Genomic DNA, 20,084 nt, shown 5'->3' with positions numbered 1-20,084 from the left:
TTTTTTTTTTTTTTTTTGTGGTTCCAAGTTCTCAATTGCTAAAGTGTAAGCATAGAGAAGTCCATGGTTTTGGTCATCCAGCTGCAGGCACAGAAAGACTGTCAAGCACAGCAGTACAGTGGAGCTTACTGACTTACACACAGTGTGGAACTAGACAGGAACAGTGGGGTGGAAAGGGTATTATGGGGTTCATGAATTTAATTTTTTATTTACAGATTTATTTCCATTAAATACAGGCCATACAAGAACTAATGAAAATCCATGGACAGGATCCTGTGTCATTTCAAGATGTCAAGGTCAATACCCTCTTATTTACCTATATAATATTGTCAGATAATATAGCCACAGTAATACTAGTAATGCTGTATCCAATTTTGTATGAAAGTGATTTATGAAGTATGAAACACCATTCTAAATCAGGTTTTTGCTGTTACTTGTTCTGAAATGAAACTTAAATCATCAGAAATGGAGACAAATTTGGACTTACTGATTAATGAAGTTGATAATTTCATTATTAGTCTTGTGTTCTCATGAAAACATTCATTTTATTTGAAAAATGTCAGTTAGCTTGCATCCTTTAGCAGTCCTTTTTACTGTAAACCCAACATTCAACTGGAAGACTACACAGATTCAATTCCCTTTTGGTGTGCTGCCTGGAAAAGCCTGGATAATTGATCTGTTAAATTTGAAGAGACAGGGGGCTGCCAAGATGGCTCAGCAGGTTAGAACACTGACTGCTCTTCCAGTGAGATTTGATGCCCCCTTCTGGTACGTCTGAAGACAGCCACAGTGTACTTGTGTATAATAATAAATAAACCTTTTTAAAAAATTGAAGAGATACTCATCTTTCAGTATGAAAATCATCATTATTTAAGGCTAGAATGATGGCAAAGCAGGTAGAAGAGTCCCAGCACTCATGTAGGGACTATGCGGGGCTGCTCTCAACCATCTCTAAATCCAGCTCCGAGGGATCTGATGCCTTCTACTGGCCTCAGTGTGCAAGCGCACACACATACAGATCTAGAAAACCATCATTATTTGAACATATGGTGTTTAGTCAGCAGTTTTACCAGTTAGGAAAAATTATCCAGTAGGATCTTTTTAGTTCAAGTTGACTGACAAAATAAAATATTCTGATGAATTTTAACCAAGCCTGAATGACTATTTTGATATATACAAATGGGAGAAATTTCAAACTTTGTAACAGGAATTTAAGAACCAGCACTTTAATCTTCAACAAATCTGGAAAAATATAAAAGTTTATATTTTGTTAACCTGAGTAACTCTACATTTTTTTAAAAATAGAATTGCTTCTTTAAATGCTATTAAAAGTTCTAGAGTAATTTTACTACAATTAGAAAACACGGGTTAATGCCTTGCAAATATTTATATTGTATACTTGGTAACATAGAAGAGGTTCTTTCCGGAATTCTAGTTAAGTCTGGGAATAGTTTCATTATTGTGGATGACGAATTCTTTAACATTGAGTTCCATTCTTCCCATACTGGGAAGAGAGGAAAAGGCATGATTACTGTCACTGTCTCTGAGCCACTTGAGATTTTACTACTTAGCTGAGCTCTTATTAAAAGGTATTGTGACACAGCTTAGTGGCAGAGCTTGCCTGGCATGAGACTAGATGTCTTGGGTTTGATTCCCAGCAGTGGGGGAGAAAAAGAAAATTGTGTCAAGACTTTGCTTCACCATTAGGAGGCAATAAAAACCATAACTAGTTAATTGCATTCAAAGAATACTGTATTATAGCTCTGTCCTTTATTAGCTGTGAGCTTAAATTAAACTGAGCCTGTTTTCTTCACCTATAAAATAAGAGATAGTTATTCAGCTAAAAAATTGCCCAAGAAAATTCTGTGGTTAGAGATAACCTAGCAGGTGGGGAAGAAGAAACTGCAACAAAAATGTGTACAATAGTTCAAATGTCCACCCTGAATCATACATCACTGTGTGACACAAGTTCCTTCAATCAACTTTCATAATCTTTTTCTCTTATAGGATGAAATCTTTGACATGGTCAAACCAAAGGATCCTTTGAAAATCTCACTTCAGGATTTAATCAACAGTAATCAAGGAGACACAGTCACTACCATTCTAATTGATCTCAATGGCTTCTGGACCTACGAGAACAGAGAAGCCCTTGTTGCAAATGACAACGAGAACTCTGCAGATCTTGATGATACATGATCTATGCAAGAATAGACTTCCTTCTTAAAGATGCTTGAATGCTGCATGCGGGACTGTTGAAGCAGAATCCTTAGAAACGTTCTAAATAAAACTCATCACATGCCTGTACAACACAGCAAATATCTCGCTTACTAGAGTGTTGGTTGCAGTCGGGACAATTTGAAAGTAATACGACCAACTATTGGTTTTTTATGAAGTGATAAGTTCTAGTTCTGTCTAACTGAGATATGGAAACTAAGATTTGCTGTAGTTATCTGTGGAGTTTACTCATGTGGAATTACAGTATTTGTGCTTCCTGAAGCCTGGGGACGGGAGACTTCCCGTCAGAGTAGCGTTTCCGGACTCAGAAGCTTTAGATGCGACTTGTGTTGTTTTGGTTTGTTTTGAGACATGGTCTCACTATATAGCCCTGACTGGCCTGGACCTTGCTATGTGGACCAAGTTGGCCTTTAACCTTGAACTCAGAGACATCTGCCTCTGCCTCCCAAGTGCTGAGGTTAAAGGTGAGTGCCTCTATGCCTAACGTTTTGGGTTTTGTTGTTGTTTTATGTGTGCATGTGTACACCAGAGCGCACATGGAGGTCAGTAGACATTGCTGTGATTCCTTCCTTTCCCCATTCAGGTTCTCAGCTTCCCAGCAGGCGCTTGTACCCAGAGTCCTCTTGCCCTCCCAAGGTTTTTTTTTTTTTTTTTTTTTTTTTTTAAATATGGCATTTCCAAAGAAAGTATTCAAACCAATATTTTGTTTCATTAAACTCATCGGATTGAATGAGATTTTGTCTAGGTTTATTAACCATTTACAAAATAACTTTTGTTAAAGGTTTTGCTAGAGAATTTATTAATTCTGTATACTAACTCACGTGTTTATGGTTTTTGGTGTTGTTTGTTTGTTGTAAGGGTCTTGCCATGTACTAGGCCAGCCTCCAGCTCATGCCCCTCCCTAGTGCTGGGAGCACAGATGTGCACTGCCACACGTGGCTATGGTCAGTGTTTATAAAAGGAGAGATCAGAAGAAACTAGGATGTCGTGAACTGTGATCCAGAGGGAAAAATAATTCTTCTAAGAATTAGAAAATAGGAAGAGGTGAGGGAGGCTTAAAATAAAGCGATTTAACCCACTTTTGATAAGTTTTATAGCTCATATAAACCAAAGTATAAAAAAGTAAGGCACAGTGAATAACTAGTTGTAAACAGTACCCACCAGCCAGTGCCAAACAAGCAGCAAAAAAGGCAACACAGGAAGCGCAGGCCTGCATGGTGCTACCCTCCAGCTGTGACCGCAGGCCCGAGCATGCTCCGGGACGCTGGTCACCTGTGGACTACCCACCTTCACCTCATAACCAAGTGTCTGTGGTAGCACTGTCTCAAAGTTAAAAACACATCAAGAGGTCAGGCCAGCATGTTTTAGCAACTACCAACTGAGACAGAGTTTTAGTAAACTAACTGATAGTGACATTGATGGAAAGATGAATCCCTAAGGGCTAAGTCACATGTTTACACCCACGAAGGTGCTGTCAGCTCCTAACTCAGAGGTCGACTCCATGTTTGCTGAGCCTTACAGATGTCAGTCCAACTGAAACTTTTATTCAGTTAAAAATTCACCTTTGCGTTGAAGTCCACTGGCAGGTCTCTACAATGTTCACCTACCCATGTTTAATTGTATGCACACTTAAGGTGGAAAGGTAATAGTACTTAGAAGGCTGGCTTATAACCATTTGTTTCTAACCCTTTTAGAGCTATGAGAACGCTTTTAAATGATGAGGACTTCTATACACTGCCCACATTTTTCTTTATCTACATTTGGGTATAAATCAAAGTTATACAGATGTGAGGTTCTGAACACATATTCAGGAATATTCCTTAGAAGTAGCTCCATATTATATAACTTTGTAAAAGAGTAACATAGTAAGCAGAGAAATGGTCAAACTTGGTTCGCATCAGCTGTCCGACTTACTGCCGCTACTTCAGAATGGTGACCACAGTAAACTGTTCACAACTCATCGTCCCCCAACAGTTCCTCTGCTTGTGTTACATAAAAGGCTGAACAGCTGTGACATGACCAAGATGCCACGTGGGTAACCACTGGGTAGCAACACATGACTTCAACTACAGAGCCATTCAGTAACTAGTGTCAGTTTGTGATCAGAGCAAGTCAGTTCAGTAACTACTGAAAAAAAAGATGGCTTACAGTGAAAATGAAAACCTAACTTTTCCCATATAATTTTCTCAACAAAAGGAAATCCACAGTGCTTCCATCTTGCTCCTTTTATTATACATTCTGAACCCTCCTTGTGTAAACTCTAGGGGTACTTTATACTGAGGCTGTAGGATTATTAATGATTAGTCAATATTTTACATTTAAAAAACAACTCCAAATGCCCCCCAAACCAAAAGTCTTAATGAATTACTTCACTCTCTTAATGTAGAATGCCTTCAGTTTCTGTTGTTGTTTTAAGGCCAGGTGTCACCATGTGGCTAGGCTGGAGCTCATAATGTTGACCGGGTTAGCCGTAAACTCACCTAGTGCTAAGAGTAAAGGCATGTAGTACCGTGCTTGGCTAAATGACCTTTGTGTATTATAAAAGATCGTCTTAAAATCAAAGGCCTGGGCTTAGGATCGAGTGCTTGGCTGGTGAGTGTATGTGAAAGGAGCCCCGGGTTTGCTCCTCAGCATCAGGGGTGAGAAAGGGGGGTCACTAACTCAAAAGCACCCCAACTTCAGACCTCACTGTAATAGATACAGCATAAGAATGAAGGAAGGTTTTCCTGTAATAATTTAAAATATAAATATTTGTTTTAAGTCCTACTAAAAACATAAAAAGTTCCTGATTGGAGAAGTTTAGGGTTTAACACTTTATATATAACAGTCATTTCATCCTATGGTGGGACAGAAACTGGATGCTGTTTGTTTTCCTTAATTGCTTCACAGTCTTCCTCCATTTCAAAATTAATATTCACAAAGCTGGACGACACTGTTTCTGGTTGGTCTGTCTGTACAATGGAATCGGCCTGCAGCTTGTTTTGTTGGTATTGTCTTTCTGCTTCTTCTGACATCCTATTTTCTTCTTCCTCCTCCTCCTCCTAAAAATGGGAAATACAGTAGTTAAAATAGTATATCCAAAAGGGACAAATATTCCTTCTCTGAATAGCATCTTTTTCCCCAAAAAAACTATAGTGACATGTCTAATCCAGCCATACTTCTGGGTACAGATGTAGCTCAGTGGTAAAGTGCATGTCTAAAATGCATGTAAGAATCTAGGTTTGATCCCCAGCATCACACACACACACACACACACACACACACACACACACACACACACACACACACACACANCACACACACACACACACACACACACACACACACACACACACACACACACACACAGGGCGAACCTACCCCTTTCCTCTGTTCTCAAAGTAAAATAGTTGTTTTAAACGGTAGATGGCTCAGCACTGCTTAGCTTAGGTGAGACCTAAGTTGAGTTAGCCTAATAAAGTTTAAAAATATCTACTGTACAACTTTAATTACAAGGTGTCATCCTAGTGAGTTAATGGGTTGGTTCATTCATTAAATGGTATTTCGTGTTTTTTTTTTTTTTCCCCTTAGCACTGACCACTGTATAGATAACCCCTGTCCTTCCTGAGAGAGCTATGCAATCTAGTAGGGAGGTCAAGACACATAAAGAGAGCGGTGATACAGAGAGAAGCACGGCAGCCACTACAGAGTAATCTCTAGTTCACAGCTGAGGTGGCATCTGTATTTTGACCCTGAGGTATACACAGTCAACACAGAGTGAGTTTCCTCTCCGGAGACTCACCCTGAGGTCAGCCAGGAGACTTAGAAGCTATTGAAGTGGTCTCAATGAAACAAGGAAGCTCTAATCAAGGCGTGCAGTGTCGTCGTGGTTTTTTGTTTTGTTTCGTTTTTGTTTTTTTAAAAAAACATGTTTGAAGCCACCCAACAAAATAAAGGTGACCTTTCGAGGCCTACCTCTAGGTACAGCTGTCCAAGGACAAAGTTTCTTGCCCTTTACCTAGCACACACCCTCTGTTCATGCCTCTCTTCAGCTTTACCTGAGCTGTTACTCTTGACTCACTTAAGGAGAGGAGCAATCTCTAGCTTACTGTGTGCTTGTCAGTGCACACCAGGTGCTGTTGTGAGCATTTTACACACTAATTCAAGAGTAGATGGACTTCTCATGACAGGGAGCTGAGGCTTGTGGAAGTTAGTAACTACCTCCCTTACCTATACAGGCTGTGAGTTGTTTCTTCACTTTTAAAGTGACAATACCAAAAGATACATAAAGATCAAATACACATGAGGTGCTTCACTGGTTAGCCCTGGCAGACCACCTAGCATAGGTTTTACACATCTACCTCAGGAACTCTGAACTGTGAAGGATCCCAAAGCATGTTAATTTGATAAACTAAATAAGCTGTCTCGGTGGAGAGCCTTTGGGTGGTAAGTAAGGTCCTGTGGGTTTTTGTTTGTTTTTGGTTTTGTTTTTTTTGGTTTTGGTTTTGGTTTTGTTTTTCGAGACAGAGTTTCTCTGTATAGCCCTGGCTGTCCTGGAACTCACTCTGTAGACCAGGCTGGCCTCGAACTCAGAAATCCGCCTGCCTCTGCCTCCCAAGTGCTGGGATTAAAGGCGTGCGCCACCACACCTGGCCAGGTCTTGTGTTTGATGTCTAGCACTGCAACAAGTGAAGGAGCCAGCTTTCGAGCCACTAGACAGCCACATGGCCACAAAGCTCAGCCAGTCTCCAAACCGTAAGTACAGTGAAAAGAGGAGACACACCTCCTTCTTCATCCGGTAATACTCATCAATGGCGTACTGGTATTTTGGGGTGCTGATGCCCAAAACTGATGCAATCTTCTCTCCAAGAAAGTCACACACTAAAGATACAAAAGTTAAAAGATATATAACACCATAAACATTTCTTGAGCATTTTATGTAATACTAAGAATACAAGAGTTACTGCTTTATCCTCAAATCCTATCTTCTCGCTTCTGTCCTGGACACTCAGTTTGTCCCCCCCCCCCCGTGTGTGTGTGTGTGTGTGTGTGTGTGTGTGTGTGTGTGTTTTGAGAACAGTGCCTCACTCTGTAGCAGGGAGTTCAGAGTATTTCGTCAGTGGTCATCCACCAGCCTCAACAGTGCTGGGATTCCATGTGTGCCGCCATGACTGGCACAGTTAGAACACTTCTCATTAGTTGCTGCAATTATCGGCTTCAGGTCTAGTCCTTAGGACAAACACACTGTATTCGAGTATCGCTGGGAAGAGGGCTGGTCTTGCCCCATGACTTCTTCACCAAAATGGACTGTGCCCTATGTTCTGCACCAGAACAAACCCTTAAGTTCTTTTGTCTCGCCAAAATCAGCACCCGATAGAGAAAGCTCTGGCAGGCAGTGAGAGGCCAGGCTCAGGGACAGTGTTGCCAAGGTGGATAAAAAGCTAACATTCCAGGGCAGATCTGTGTAAAGCTTGTGCTCTTCCATCACACTAAACTGTATCACACACAATACAGGCTCAGGAGCTGTTGACTCAAATACTAGCCATGATTTGCTCTAATTAAAAAAAGAGGTGCTCTCTTCGGCAGCACATATACTAAAATTGGAACGATACAGAGAAGATTAGCATGGCCCCTGCGCAAGGATGGCACGCAAATTCGTGAAGCATTCCGTATAAAAATAAATAAATAAATGAATAAATAAATAAATAAGAGTGACAGAGTCATCAACTAGTTCATTAGAAGCAATAAATTTTGTTAATCTAACTACATAAATTGATAATTCACTTCCTTCAAATATCAGCTCCACTTCTATTTAAGAAGTGAAACATTGCTGGGACACAGCAGTGGGAGAGTTTTTGCCTGGGGTGTACAGGTTCAGTCCTCAGCAACATGAAGAAAGTCACATGGAAAAAAGCATGCTTCCCTGTAACTGCATAACAGAATAGAAGGGTAAGAGGCTGGTATGCAAGAAAGAAATAGTAATACAAAGAAAAATATGAATGGTTTCTAATAAGGCTTTAGAATAGGCAGTGAGCCATAATGAGATTTCAGCCATAGGAAACAGATGTCACAGAAGGGGTGATGACAGCTTTAAAACATGACAATCCTGTCTGCATTAATGGTGCCATTTTCCAGGGACTGTTTATTATTACACTAACAGGGTAGCACAGGGTGTTCTGTGGAGGTCAGAGGACAACTTGTGAGGAGTAAGTTCTTCCCTGAGGGATTCCAAGAATCAAATCCGGTTGTCAGTTTGATGGAAAGCACCTTCACGTGCTTGAGCAAACTCACGCCCTTCTTTGTTTCCTTCTAACACAACTGTAAACTGAAGGCCATTTGTACACGCTAGAGTAAGAGCTTTCCAATGCTAGCTGTTTCAGTGGGAACATGTCATTTGATAAAGCTCCTGTGTGCAGAAGGTATCAGAGCAGTCATATGATATTCAGTTCAAAGGGCAGTACCTGAGAGGGTTGAGGTGGCGGCCCGCAGCATGTAAAACCATAAGTAGGGGCCCCAGGTGAGTTTTGTCTGCAACAAGAAGTCAGATTAGCAACATTCATCTGATAGTATGTTTAAGCCAGAGTGAACCAGCTAAGTAACCAGTGGGCACACAAAGCATCCAGAGGTAGCAGTGCAGAGTCCAGTCCAACAAAACCTAAGGATATCCAAACTCCACAAAGATACTTCATGTTTGCCAACGATTACCACCATCTGTACCCATGGAAGACTAAAAACATTTAGCACTGGAATGGCACTGTAACTCAGGCTGGATGCCTACAGCCTTTCTCCTCTCTTGCTTTTTGTCTTCATTCTTTATAAGAACATCCAGGAGAGTGCACAAAGAAAGGACCTTTCAGATACAGTTAACAAGTGCTACAGCAGAAAAATTCTGGTACAGAAATGAAGGTAAATAGGGGGATAGCAAGTGAGTGTTCAATGGTAAAAGGAAGTAACACTGGAAGGATGAGCTGTCTGATATGTTGTATGTTTGTTTGTTTGTTTAATACAGGGTCTCACTCTGAAGTTTTGGCTGTTCTGGAACTCACTGCCTTCAAATGCAGAGATCCACCTGCCTCTGCCTCTGCCTCCTGAGTGTTAGGATTGGAAGCATGCAACAACACACTCAGAAGGTATATTCACTAAAGACCACAGTCTATTTTTTCCTGGTTGTTGTTGTTTGGTTGTTTTTTCAAATATGGTCTCTGTGTGAGGTCCTGGATATTCTGGAACTTACTCTGTAGACCAGGTTGGTCTTGAACTCACAGAGATTCTCCTATCTCTGTGTTCTGAGTGTTGGGATTAAACATGATAGACACAATTTCTGTAACATAATGTGAAATTGCTATGTTTTGAGTAAGGAACTACTTAGAAAATACCTAGGCATAAAACCCAGGTGTGTAGTGTGTGCCTATAATCCCAGCTCAGGGGAGCAGAGACAGCGCCTCTCTGGGGCTTGCTGGCCAGGCAGCCTACCTAAATGGCAAGCTCTAGATTCCAGTGAAAAATCCTGTCAAAATTCCTGTCAAACAAGGCAGACAGCTCTGGAGAACAACGCCTGAGCCTTTGCCTCCACGCGTGCACCAGCATACCTGTGAGCATGCACACACACCTACACAGACAAAGGAAAACAGATATTCTCACTGCACAGTTCTGAAGTTGTTTCTAGGGATGGTAACAGCTGACACTGAAGCAAGGGCTACCAACCCTGTCCCGGCTGAGGGGACAGACAGCGCCTGTCATCACCACACAACTGCACAGAAGGAACTTAGCCAGCCTGTTGTTACTTGGACACGGATGTTGCTAAGCCAAAATCACAGGTGGCTCAAGTCTCCCCAGAGCCATGTTGCCATCTCAGAAGCACATATCTGGGTCTACACTGTGGTTCTTCCAGGGTCTGAGTTTATAGGTAAAACCACACATTTTTCTGTTCCTTCAAAAATGTATTTCTGTCTCCCCTCTCAAGACCTTTGATTTTCAAACAACTCTGATTAATAACATGGCTGTACTCCCTAAACCAGTGGTTCTTTTTCTTTTTTTTTTAAGATTTATTTATTATATGTAAGTACACTCACTGTAGCTGTCCTCAGACACCCCAGAAGAGGGAGTCAGATCTTGTTAAGGATGGTTGTGAGCCACCATGTGGTTGCTGGGATTTGAACTCTGCACCTTTGGAAGAGCAGTCGGGTGCTCTTCCCCGCTGAGCCATTTCACCAGCCCCTGAACCAGTGGTTCTTAACCTTCCTAATGTTGCAACCCTTTAATACAGTTCCTCATGTTGTGGTGACCCTCAACCATAAAATTATTTTGTGGCTACCTCATAACTGTAATTTTGCTACTGTTATTATAAGGTAAATATCTGATATGAAGGATATCTGCCATGTGATCCCTTGGGAGTTGCAACCTACAGGTTGAGAACCTCTGCCCTAAACAGACCTATAATTCAGTAAGATCTCCACTGCCTTCTCTTTAGAAGTTGGCAAACTAATTCTAAAATTTACATAGTACTTTAAGGGACCTAGAACAACCAGACAATCTTGAAAAGAGAAAAAAAAAATGAACAAGCCCAGAAGTCACATTTTTTTGGCACCAAAATCTACACCAAACACAGGAATGCACCTGTACTCCAGCGCTCCAGACGACAAGAGGCTGGGAAGGCTGGCACAAGAACAGATTCATAGAGCTAATGGAGGCCTTAAGCCCAGAATAAAACCATATTCAGTAGCCAAAGGGTTTAACAAGGGCACCAAGACCACTTATGGTAGTTTGAATAAGGATGGCCCCCATAGACCCATAGACTCCCCATCCTCCCCTCTTCCTGCCATCAGATAAGGATGTAGCTCTCAGCCAACTCATCAGCATCATGTCTGCCTCTGTGCCACCGTGCTTCCCACCGTGATGACAATGGACTAAACCTCTGAAACTATAAGCAAGCCCTCAAATGTTTTCCTTTATAAGAGTTGCCTTGGTTCTGGTGTCTCTCCACAGCAACAGAGCAGGAACTAAGACACTACTCAAAGAAAGAGATTTTTCAAATTACACTGTGAAGTCTGGGGAAAATCACATGTCAAAGTATGATGTCTGACTCTGACACATGTCATATACAAAACTAACTCAAAACAGATGTGGCTATTGTCGTCTAAGAGCACACCTGTAACCTCAGCACTCAAGAGGCTAAAGCAGGAGGATCACCCTGAACTCTGAACAAGCCTTGGCTACAGGTTGTCTCAAAATAAAACCAGTGCCAAAGACCTGAATGTGCAAACTATACTCTTAAGTCCTCATTATGTAGCTAGACTGGCCTGAAACTCACTATGGTGCCTAGGCTAGTCTTGAACTTGGTACCTTCCACGCCCAGGCTGATACTATAAAACTTAAAAAGAAAAAAAAAAAAAACCTAAAAATTAACTCTAGCTGGGTGTGGTGGCACACACTTCAAATCCTAGCACTCAGGAGACATAGGCACTGCACATACATGGTACACAGACATACAGACAGGCAAAACACCCACACACATGAAAAGAAAAGTTGAAAAGATGAAAAAGAACAAAAAATGGTATAGCCCCAATGGAAAGTGATCAGGCAAAGTTTCTCAAATGTTTAAACAGCAAATGACCCAGCCACTCCACCCCTAGCTACACATCCAAGACAAAAACCATGCAGTAACACAAAAGCCTGTATTCACAGTGCACTATTCATATGACTCAAATCGTATAAACAATAGTGTTCCCACTAACTGACAAAGGAATGGATGAAATGTATAGTCACACAATGAAGTATTATCGGGGTATTCTGTAATATAAAGGAATGAATGCTAACATGCTATACATGAATGAAAACATCAAATGAAAGAAGACAATCAAAAAGCACACAGACTGTGTATATCAGGGAGATCTGTGTATGCACACACAGACTGTGGGACAGGAATGAGGTAGGGCATGGAGGGTAGAAAGGGAGCTAATGCCTTTCAATATTTAGCATAAATGTGCTACAACTGACTGTGCCCGTGGCAGTGCCATGCTAACTACTACTAAATTATACTCTAAACAGGTGAATTTGTACAGCATGTAAGCTGGAGTTCAACCACACTTTTTAAAAGAAACTGAATCCAGAAGTGGTAAGGATTCAGGCTTTCTCTGATGATGTGCCACTCTTGTTTCTATGGAGACTCTGGATAACTTTGGAGACAGTTGGTATTTTGGGGGATGAGGGGGTTTCCTTTTTTTCCCCCTTTGAGACAGAGTCTCATATAGTTCAGACTGCTTCAAACTTGCTATATAGCTGAGGCTGGCCTTGAACTCCTGATCCTCCTGCCTCCACCTCTTGCCACATCAGCTGAAGATGGTTTAAAAACATGGAAACATCTTTTACATCATTGATTTAACTTTACTTTATGGGCATTGGTACAAAGGTGTCAGATCCCTTGGAGCTGGAGTTACAGGCAGCTGTGAGCTGCCATGTGGGTGCTGGGAATGGAGCCCAGGTTCTTTGGAAGAGCAGACAGTGCTCTTAACCACTGAGCCATCTCTCTAGCCCTGTATACAAACATTTTTAAGACAGCTTTAACTAATCCCTTCAAAGTGCTTTAAAAGAAACACATTGATCCAAACAATCCTACTTTATGGATTACCTCTAATAGTCAACGTGTCTGGCTACTCTGAATATTTTCTGTACTATAGAATGTGGAATTTTTTGTGGTTGTTCTTTGTTTTTTAGGCAGGTTTGAGACTTGGTTTTTCTGTGTAACAGCCCTGGCTGTCCTGGAAATCAGTTTGTAGAACAAACTGTCCTCAAATTCATGGAGATCTACCTCTCTCTGCCTCTTGAGTGTCACTGAGCCCGGTATGGAATTTCTTTTCTTAAAAGCTAAAAATGTACTCAGCTAAACCTTATAGAAATTAATGTCTTAAATATAATTTTTAAATTCTCTAATCTGTTTCTAGGTTTTGTAGCCTTATGAGAGCCTTCTTAATTATGGGGCACTTATTTGTTCATTGACTGTACCCCCATTTAGTTTATACAAGCCACTGTCCCATGACCAGCATCTAAACTAGGACCTCTCAGATGCTCACTGTAAACACGGGATCAATGGACTGTCTTACCTCTAAGAACACACACTCTGTGAACTGAAAGGGACTCAGATTCAAAAACTGGACTTACTAGAGCCTCACATAAATTCACACCAATAACGAGCTCTGCTACAAAGAAGCAGAACTGGTTCAGGTCACTGAAACGTTGGAAAGATTTCCATCCATACTGTGTAAAAATAATGTTTTCTACCAGATCATAATGGATAGTACATTCCCTTCCATTCAGCGTTCAAGGACAAACCCAAGCAGGCCAAGCCATGAGCACCAAGCATACCGGGTCAACAGTGGGCAGCACGTCCTTCTTGTCCAGGCCGTCCACCTCATCCTCGTCGGTGCTATACTCCTCCATTGTCTCTCCGCTGACGAAGTGGATGACCCTCCTCGGGACTTTCTTCTTTTTCCCCATGACTCCCAGTTCTACATTCTCAAATCCTCTTTCGTTACTTATCTATAGCAATGAAAAATTAAGAAAATGAGTTTTGAGTCTGTCTTTCATGGTATATCTAACAGATGTTTGATTGCTTTATTTTAAAGAGTGAGGAAACTAGAAAATCCTTAAGCAATTTAAAAAAATTATACACACCTCAGGAATCCTAAATCCAACTCCTTTTAGGGCCAAGAAGGTGCCCAAAACTGATAAATCTCTACAGGGATGAAGGGCTCCTGTGAAGATGTGTGGCCCAACTAAAGGCATTTAAAGTGAGAGGGACCTATTTTTTTAGATTTATTTTTATGTGCATGAGTATTTTTACCAGAATAATATTGTATGTGCACCACATGTGTGTCTGGGCCCACACTGGATCCCCATGACTGGGAGTTCTGGATGGTTGTGAGCCACCATATGGGTGTGAGTAACCAAACCCAGGTCCTCTGAAAGAAGCAAGATTCCTTAACTGCTAAGCCATCTCTCAAGCCTGGGGCGTAGGGGAGGTTTTAAACACTGTGCCGATAACTTGGACATTAGTATCTATGTGGCAACAGAGATTTTGTTGTTGTTTTGTTTGTTTGTATGTTTTTTTAACAAAGAGATGTGTGTTGGGGGTGGGAGGGATGTATGTATGCACCCATCATGTGACAGTCTGAGGACAATCAAAGTGTCATCCATCATTGTTTTTTAAGACAGGCTCTCTCCTTGGCCCTGAACTCTCCAAGTAGGGCAGACTGGCTTGCTAGCAAGCCTGGAACCCACCTGTCTCTGCCTCCAGTGCTGGGATTACAAACTTAAAACAACAACAACAACATGTGCCAGGGATGGAACTTGTCATCCTGCCCAAAGTCATAAAGACTAAAATAAAATTCCTGTTAATCCTGACTTTTGCCAGTTTTTAAAATCTAAAAAACAGAAGGCTTAAAACATGATTCACAGGGTTTTTTGTTTGTTTGTTTGTTTGTTTTGTAGTACCAAAAGTACATAAGTATAAAACCAAATTTTGACTAGCACTTGGTATGTAATAATTTTAGTGGCATTTATTCCAATTATCACATTTCATAGAAAAGATTTCTGACAGCTATGGTAGTACAAGCCTATAATCTCGGCATTTAGGGAGAGCCAGGAGAATCAGTGGTTCAAGGCCAGCCTCCACCACACAGTAAATGTGAGGCAAGCCTAAACTATAAAAGATCTTATCTTAAAAATCAAACAAAAGAAGGTGGGGCACAGAAATGGCTCAACACTTGCTGCTCTTAAGAGGATCTAGGCTTGGTTCCAGTACACACAGGATAGCTTGAAACATCTAACTCCAGAGCCAGGGAACCTGATACCCTCCCTCATCTGGCCTCTGCAGGCAGCAAGCGTGCATGGTACACAGAAAATACATGCAGGTAACACACTCATACGCATACTAACAAAAAGTAACCATTGTTTTTGACATGGTAAATCTCAACCTGTAGGCCTATCACTTTAAGCAAACCTTATGTAAAAGTCAAGTAGTAATATCTTAGGTTTTACAGACCAGCTAACAGCAGTTCTCAGCCTGTGGGTTGTGACCCCTTTGAAGGGTCACATATCAGATTTCCTGCGTATCAGATATTTACATTATGATTCATAACAGTAGAAAAATTACAGTTATAAAACAACAACAGAATAATTTTATGGCCGCATCATTAGGAAGGGTAAGAACCACTGAGCTAGTGTTTCATAAATGAACTCTAAAGACAGGCAAAGGTGAAGAACCACTTATATGGACATCATATAATAGTCGTGGATGGATTCTAATAAAATGTAGCATGGTGTGGATGAGGACCTGGATCTGGCTCCTGGCCTATGGCTTGTGAATCAGACGGGAAAGCAACAGGCCTGTGAGAGACACACAGTTCATGACACGAGAGTGCTTAGAACCTGAACCTTGGGGATTGGGGAGGGGAATGCAGCGGTGAAGGTAGGTATCACCAGGCAAAATCAACCAAAAAATTAACCTGACACAAAATTTTCAACATTTATAAATAAAGTCTGTTTTCTGAATATTCCAGACATTTCATCTTTACAGACAATAAACCTGTATAGGGGAATATTTTGCTGGGGGTTGGGGGGAGGGAGGAACAATGGCTCAGCGGGTAAGAGCATGAGTTGTTCTTACACAAGACCCACATCATGACTGACAACCACCATAACTCTACTTTCGGGGATCCAACACTAGGTTACCAAGCATACTCGTGGTACCCCATACATACAAAAAGACAAACTATTCACACACATAAAATGTCCTTTAAAAAGTATTTTACTGTTAGTTATAAAAATTTCATTTTCAAAAAATTCAAATCTCTGAAAACATAATTTTCTAACAGTAGTAAAGTGAGAAATGTAATGCCCATTAACATTTAATTATACTTTACAGTTAACTAGAACATAAAGCTTGAGTCTCAGGAGCTGTGGGGTTTTGTTATTTTGTTTTTGAGACAGGATCTCCTCGTCTTTCCTGTCCCTCTCCTCTGTTTTTAATAGGTACTGTCTTTCTTGTAGATGCCCACAATGCTCAGGTCTTCTTTTAAAATAAACTCAACACCTGAAATTATCCTGTTATCTCCCTCAACCAGGATTTTAGGACTTGGGGTAGGTACTACCACACCCTTTTGGTCAATAGCAGCTCTTGATATGCGGAGACAGCAGCACCTCTGCCTAGAAACAAGAGGTGCTAAGGTGCTAAGTAAATGACTAGAGCTGAAATCTGAACCCTTCTGCTGTACTGAGCTGAGACTCTGTTAAAGTCCATTCAGAAAAGAGTCTGGATACAGTGTCGCATCACATCCTAGGTGGCCTGGTAAGGCCTAGTTTACAATATGGTGGATTCTACTGTTTCTCCTCCCTGCCTGCACTGTGCTGTGCTTCAGGTTGGTGCTCTCTCTCTCTCTCTCTCTCTCTCTCTCTCTCTCTCTCTCCCCTCTCCCCACCCCCCTTTCTTTTTTCTTTGTGAGGCAGGGTTTCATTGTATAGCCAAGGCTAGTCTACAATTTAAAATGTAGCCTGAGCTGCCGTTAATTAAACTCACAGCAACTCTCCTGCCTCAGATGCCCAAATGCTAGGATTACAGATATAAGTCCCCACACCCAGATGGGGTTTCTCTGTCTGTTTAGCAGTGCAAGGAGAAGGAGGAGGAGGAGGAGGAGGAGGAGGAATATAAATTGTCAGTACCTTCTTCCTCCTTCCAGATCTCCACAGACCTCTTCCTCAAACCGGGCAAACCCCTTCAGTTCTCAGAGGTGTTTTTAGTTTGGGAATGTGAGTAAGATAAAACTGGTGAATTCCAAGAGTCTCTCTCTATGGTGTGAGTTTGTATTAGCAAGGGCACAGTGCGTACACAGAAATCCTTTGTCATTTGTGCAATGGGAACTCAGGAGAAAAGGCCATGGGGTATTCCTGGGAGGTTTACCTTTTTCTCTACTGTCGTCACTGTTTAAATATTTATTTTTAATCAAGACTATGAAACTGGGGCTGGAGTGATGACTCAGAAGTTAAGAGCACTTGCTCTTCTTCAAAGGACCTGAGTTCAGTTCCTATCACCCATGTCACATGGCTCACCACTGCTGAAACTCCAGCACCAAGCGTCACCTCTCCCTGCCTGAGGGACCCAAACATACATGGACACACACATTAGTAAGACAGTTTTTTGAAAGACTATGAAACCCTGTGGTCTAGCACATTCTTTATCCTCTTATGGTAACAAGATGCCATCTTGGGATGAGCCTTAGCCCGGGAAGCTAGATCTTAATCCATGGGTGGCCAGGTCTGTGGTGACTGGGACGGACCTGTTAGCACTCCTGAAGGGAGAGCTGGGAGAGCCTTATCCGGAATGGCAGTCATTATTCCTTTCCCCTAACTGCAAAGGATCTTGGGAGATTCAAGACTACATATAGAAGCAAAAGGCTGATTAAATGAGAGACTCCATGAGCTGAGCACCCATGATGGGATGGGACAAGACAGTGGCACACTCTTTGAGTCACCTACGCTCCTGTGAGGAACTCATCCATATTCTGTAAGAAGGCCCCTAAAAGCCTCACCAGGATGGACATGGTAAACTTGTGTCCTGTGTGTCTGCGGTACCCATCTGGGGGGGGGGTAGCTGGAGGGTTGCTTGTGCCTCCCCATGAAAAGTTAATATAACAACTAAGTATTAAACCAAAGCAAGGAGCCACTCTTGAAATAAGAGGCAACTGGTCTGAGTGTTGATTGGGCTTCCTCTGCAATCAGTTCAAGCTGAAGTAGTGTGAGAAATGAAGCGCATCATGGAACTGCACTCCTGAAGGGGCAGGGCAAGCCAGCTGGGCAGCAAGGAGAGCCTCCCCTCAACCACCTCATTTTCAACACTGTAACCCACCCAGGTGGGCCTCACACAGCTGGCAAGCCTCCTCCAGCCTCCTAAGTGCCTGAATTCTTGCCGCTTTACTCCTACTTAGATAGAAAGGGTAGGGATAAGAGTCCATAGAGACTCACGGAGAGCAGATTTGGTTAGCACATCACAACTTAGACTTATAAGTGATATACCCACAGTCGGATCATAATTCAGGAACCTGTAGTTTTGGAGAACTGTCTGACCAACACTCAACTATTTACTGTAAAATATGAAGCTACTGAGAAAGCGCCTTTCTTACGAGAGGTAGAATTCAGAGTTTTAATAGCCAGAGTTATATGTACTCCTGAAGTAAGTTTTAAAGCAATTTTTTTCTAACCTAGTGATGACTGAGACAACCCCCATCAGTCACTAGTGGCTTATTTGGATTTACAATGTGGCCAGCCACAACTGTATTCTGGATTTAGGACAGTATGATGGGTATAGATGGCTCAAAGTGCAGAAGGCTGAACACCTGAGTTGTCCTATGACCTCTTTCCTTCTCTCTCTTTCTCCCCACCCCTCTCTCTAACACACCACACACCCAATTATAAATTAAAGAGAATGTAAAACACTTCGTTAGTAATTTTTATTACTTATATGTTGAACTGTTTTGTTTTTTTTTTACAAAGTATTAAATATATTAAAGTTAGTATCACAGGATTATTTTACTGTCTTAAGGTATCGTCCTTTCCTTGTGATTCACAATTGCTGTTAGCACATGTCTGTATTGGGCTGTGCAGGTCAACTCATCCGTGAACCCATCTCCAGACGTTAATATAGAAGGATTAGATGGACTGAAGACTAAAAGTCTCAGCGAGAGGTTGTCCAGATCAGACTACCTTAACTGATGTAGGAAGACTCAGCCTGAGAGTGGGCAGCCTGCAGAGTTCCGAGGCTGGGCCCTGAGCTGAGTTGTAGTAGACTGAGCTAGCTTATAGTGCATATGCTATTCACTAATCCCTGGTTCCTAGCCACCGCAAGGCGGACCCCGACCTAAGAGACGGGGTAGTCTCCCCTAGCTTTCGGCTACTTTAAGGACAAACAGCCTTTCCGGGACACGCCTGTTTTCTCTCTGGCAACCGGTGGCTGGAGTGTCTCCCCGGAAAGCCCGGGCAGGGAGGCCGCGGCGTCTTGCCTGGGCAGCCACTCCTTGCCCGAGCAAAATGAGGACACCGAAAGTAACCCCGAAATGTCCAGCGGCTGCCCCTCTCCGCCAACCTACCTGCCGTGTCGCGTCTCCGAACGCCGCGGCGGCCGCTGCCTCGGTCTCTCCCGCCGCCGCGCATCCCGACTCACGCTCCATCGTCAGCGCCGGCCCGGGCTGCGGCGACACGGAGGTTAGTACGAGGAACGCTCCCCACGGCCCGAAGGAAGGATCCTACCGGGTCGCCCAGGCCGCCCGGGCTGCAGCACCCAGTCCACCCTCTCGGCGAAGGCGCGCCTGGATCGCAGGCGCTGGGCGGGGCGGGGCGGGGCCTCCGCCGCTTCCGCGGGTCCGGGGGCGTGGCCTCTGCAGGTACCGCCCTACCTGCGCCGGACGATCACGCGGGCTGCGCAGGGCCCAGCCTGGGGCTGAGAACCCACCACACCGGTTCCCAGCTGGCAAAACCAGAACTGCATTCAGGTCGGAAGCTGAGATGGAGGCGCGGGCTCTAAAGCTCTAAAACGCACCGTTCATGTTACGTGTTCCATTTCTCACGAAATACCCTTGAAATAAAGACCCGAAGGTGAACTTTACTTACAGTTTCTGGGGAATGGGGATTTTACTTATTATAGGACTGTGTGTCGGGGGACACCACCCTCCCAGGCTTTATTTTTCCTAGTGATTAACCAAATTAAAGAAATCATGGCTGCAATAATTAATACAAGACTTGTTGGTTTTCTGTTTGACACAAGGTCTTGCGGCATCAAAAACTTAAGTAGAGGATGTGTGTTGGGATTTGAGTCAAGTGCCAAC

At 42.6% G+C, this 20,084-nt stretch overlaps 2 protein-coding genes and 1 non-coding gene across 3 annotated transcripts in view; 2 read left to right on the top strand and 1 right to left on the bottom strand.

Moving 5' to 3' along the window:
* Ppp2r3c (protein phosphatase 2 regulatory subunit B''gamma) overlaps nucleotides 1-2,316 on the top strand; it is a 23,075-nt gene extending 20,759 nt beyond the window's left edge. Inside the window, exons 13-14 of the mRNA XM_021201858.2 lie at nucleotides 237-296; nucleotides 2,008-2,316. Coding sequence (XP_021057517.1) covers nucleotides 237-296; nucleotides 2,008-2,196 — 249 coding nt within the window. The 3' untranslated portion in view covers nucleotides 2,197-2,316. The remainder of the gene's footprint in view (nucleotides 1-236; nucleotides 297-2,007) is intronic.
* Nucleotides 2,317-5,037: 2,721 nt separating this feature from the next.
* On the bottom strand, nucleotides 5,038-19,604 carry Fam177a1 (family with sequence similarity 177 member A1). The gene is made up of 5 exons (XM_021201861.1): nucleotides 19,350-19,604; nucleotides 13,576-13,749; nucleotides 8,676-8,742; nucleotides 6,998-7,095; nucleotides 5,038-5,276 (listed from the first exon to the last, which is right to left on the bottom strand). The coding sequence occupies exons 1-5, from the start codon at nucleotides 19,428-19,430 to the stop codon at nucleotides 5,073-5,075; spliced, it is 624 nt and encodes a 207-aa protein (XP_021057520.1). The 5' UTR covers nucleotides 19,431-19,604; the 3' UTR covers nucleotides 5,038-5,072.
* On the top strand, nucleotides 7,785-7,891 carry LOC115064516. The gene has a single exon (XR_003844347.1). It is a non-coding gene; the product is annotated as a U6 spliceosomal RNA (small nuclear RNA).
* Nucleotides 19,605-20,084: the final 480 nt, after the last annotated feature.

This window comes from Mus pahari, chromosome 7 (genome assembly GCF_900095145.1).
Source record: "Mus pahari chromosome 7, PAHARI_EIJ_v1.1, whole genome shotgun sequence".
Taxonomy (NCBI): domain Eukaryota; kingdom Metazoa; phylum Chordata; class Mammalia; order Rodentia; family Muridae; genus Mus; species Mus pahari.
Note: the sequence above shows the minus strand (reverse complement) of the source record. Positions and strands in the feature narration are given on the sequence as shown.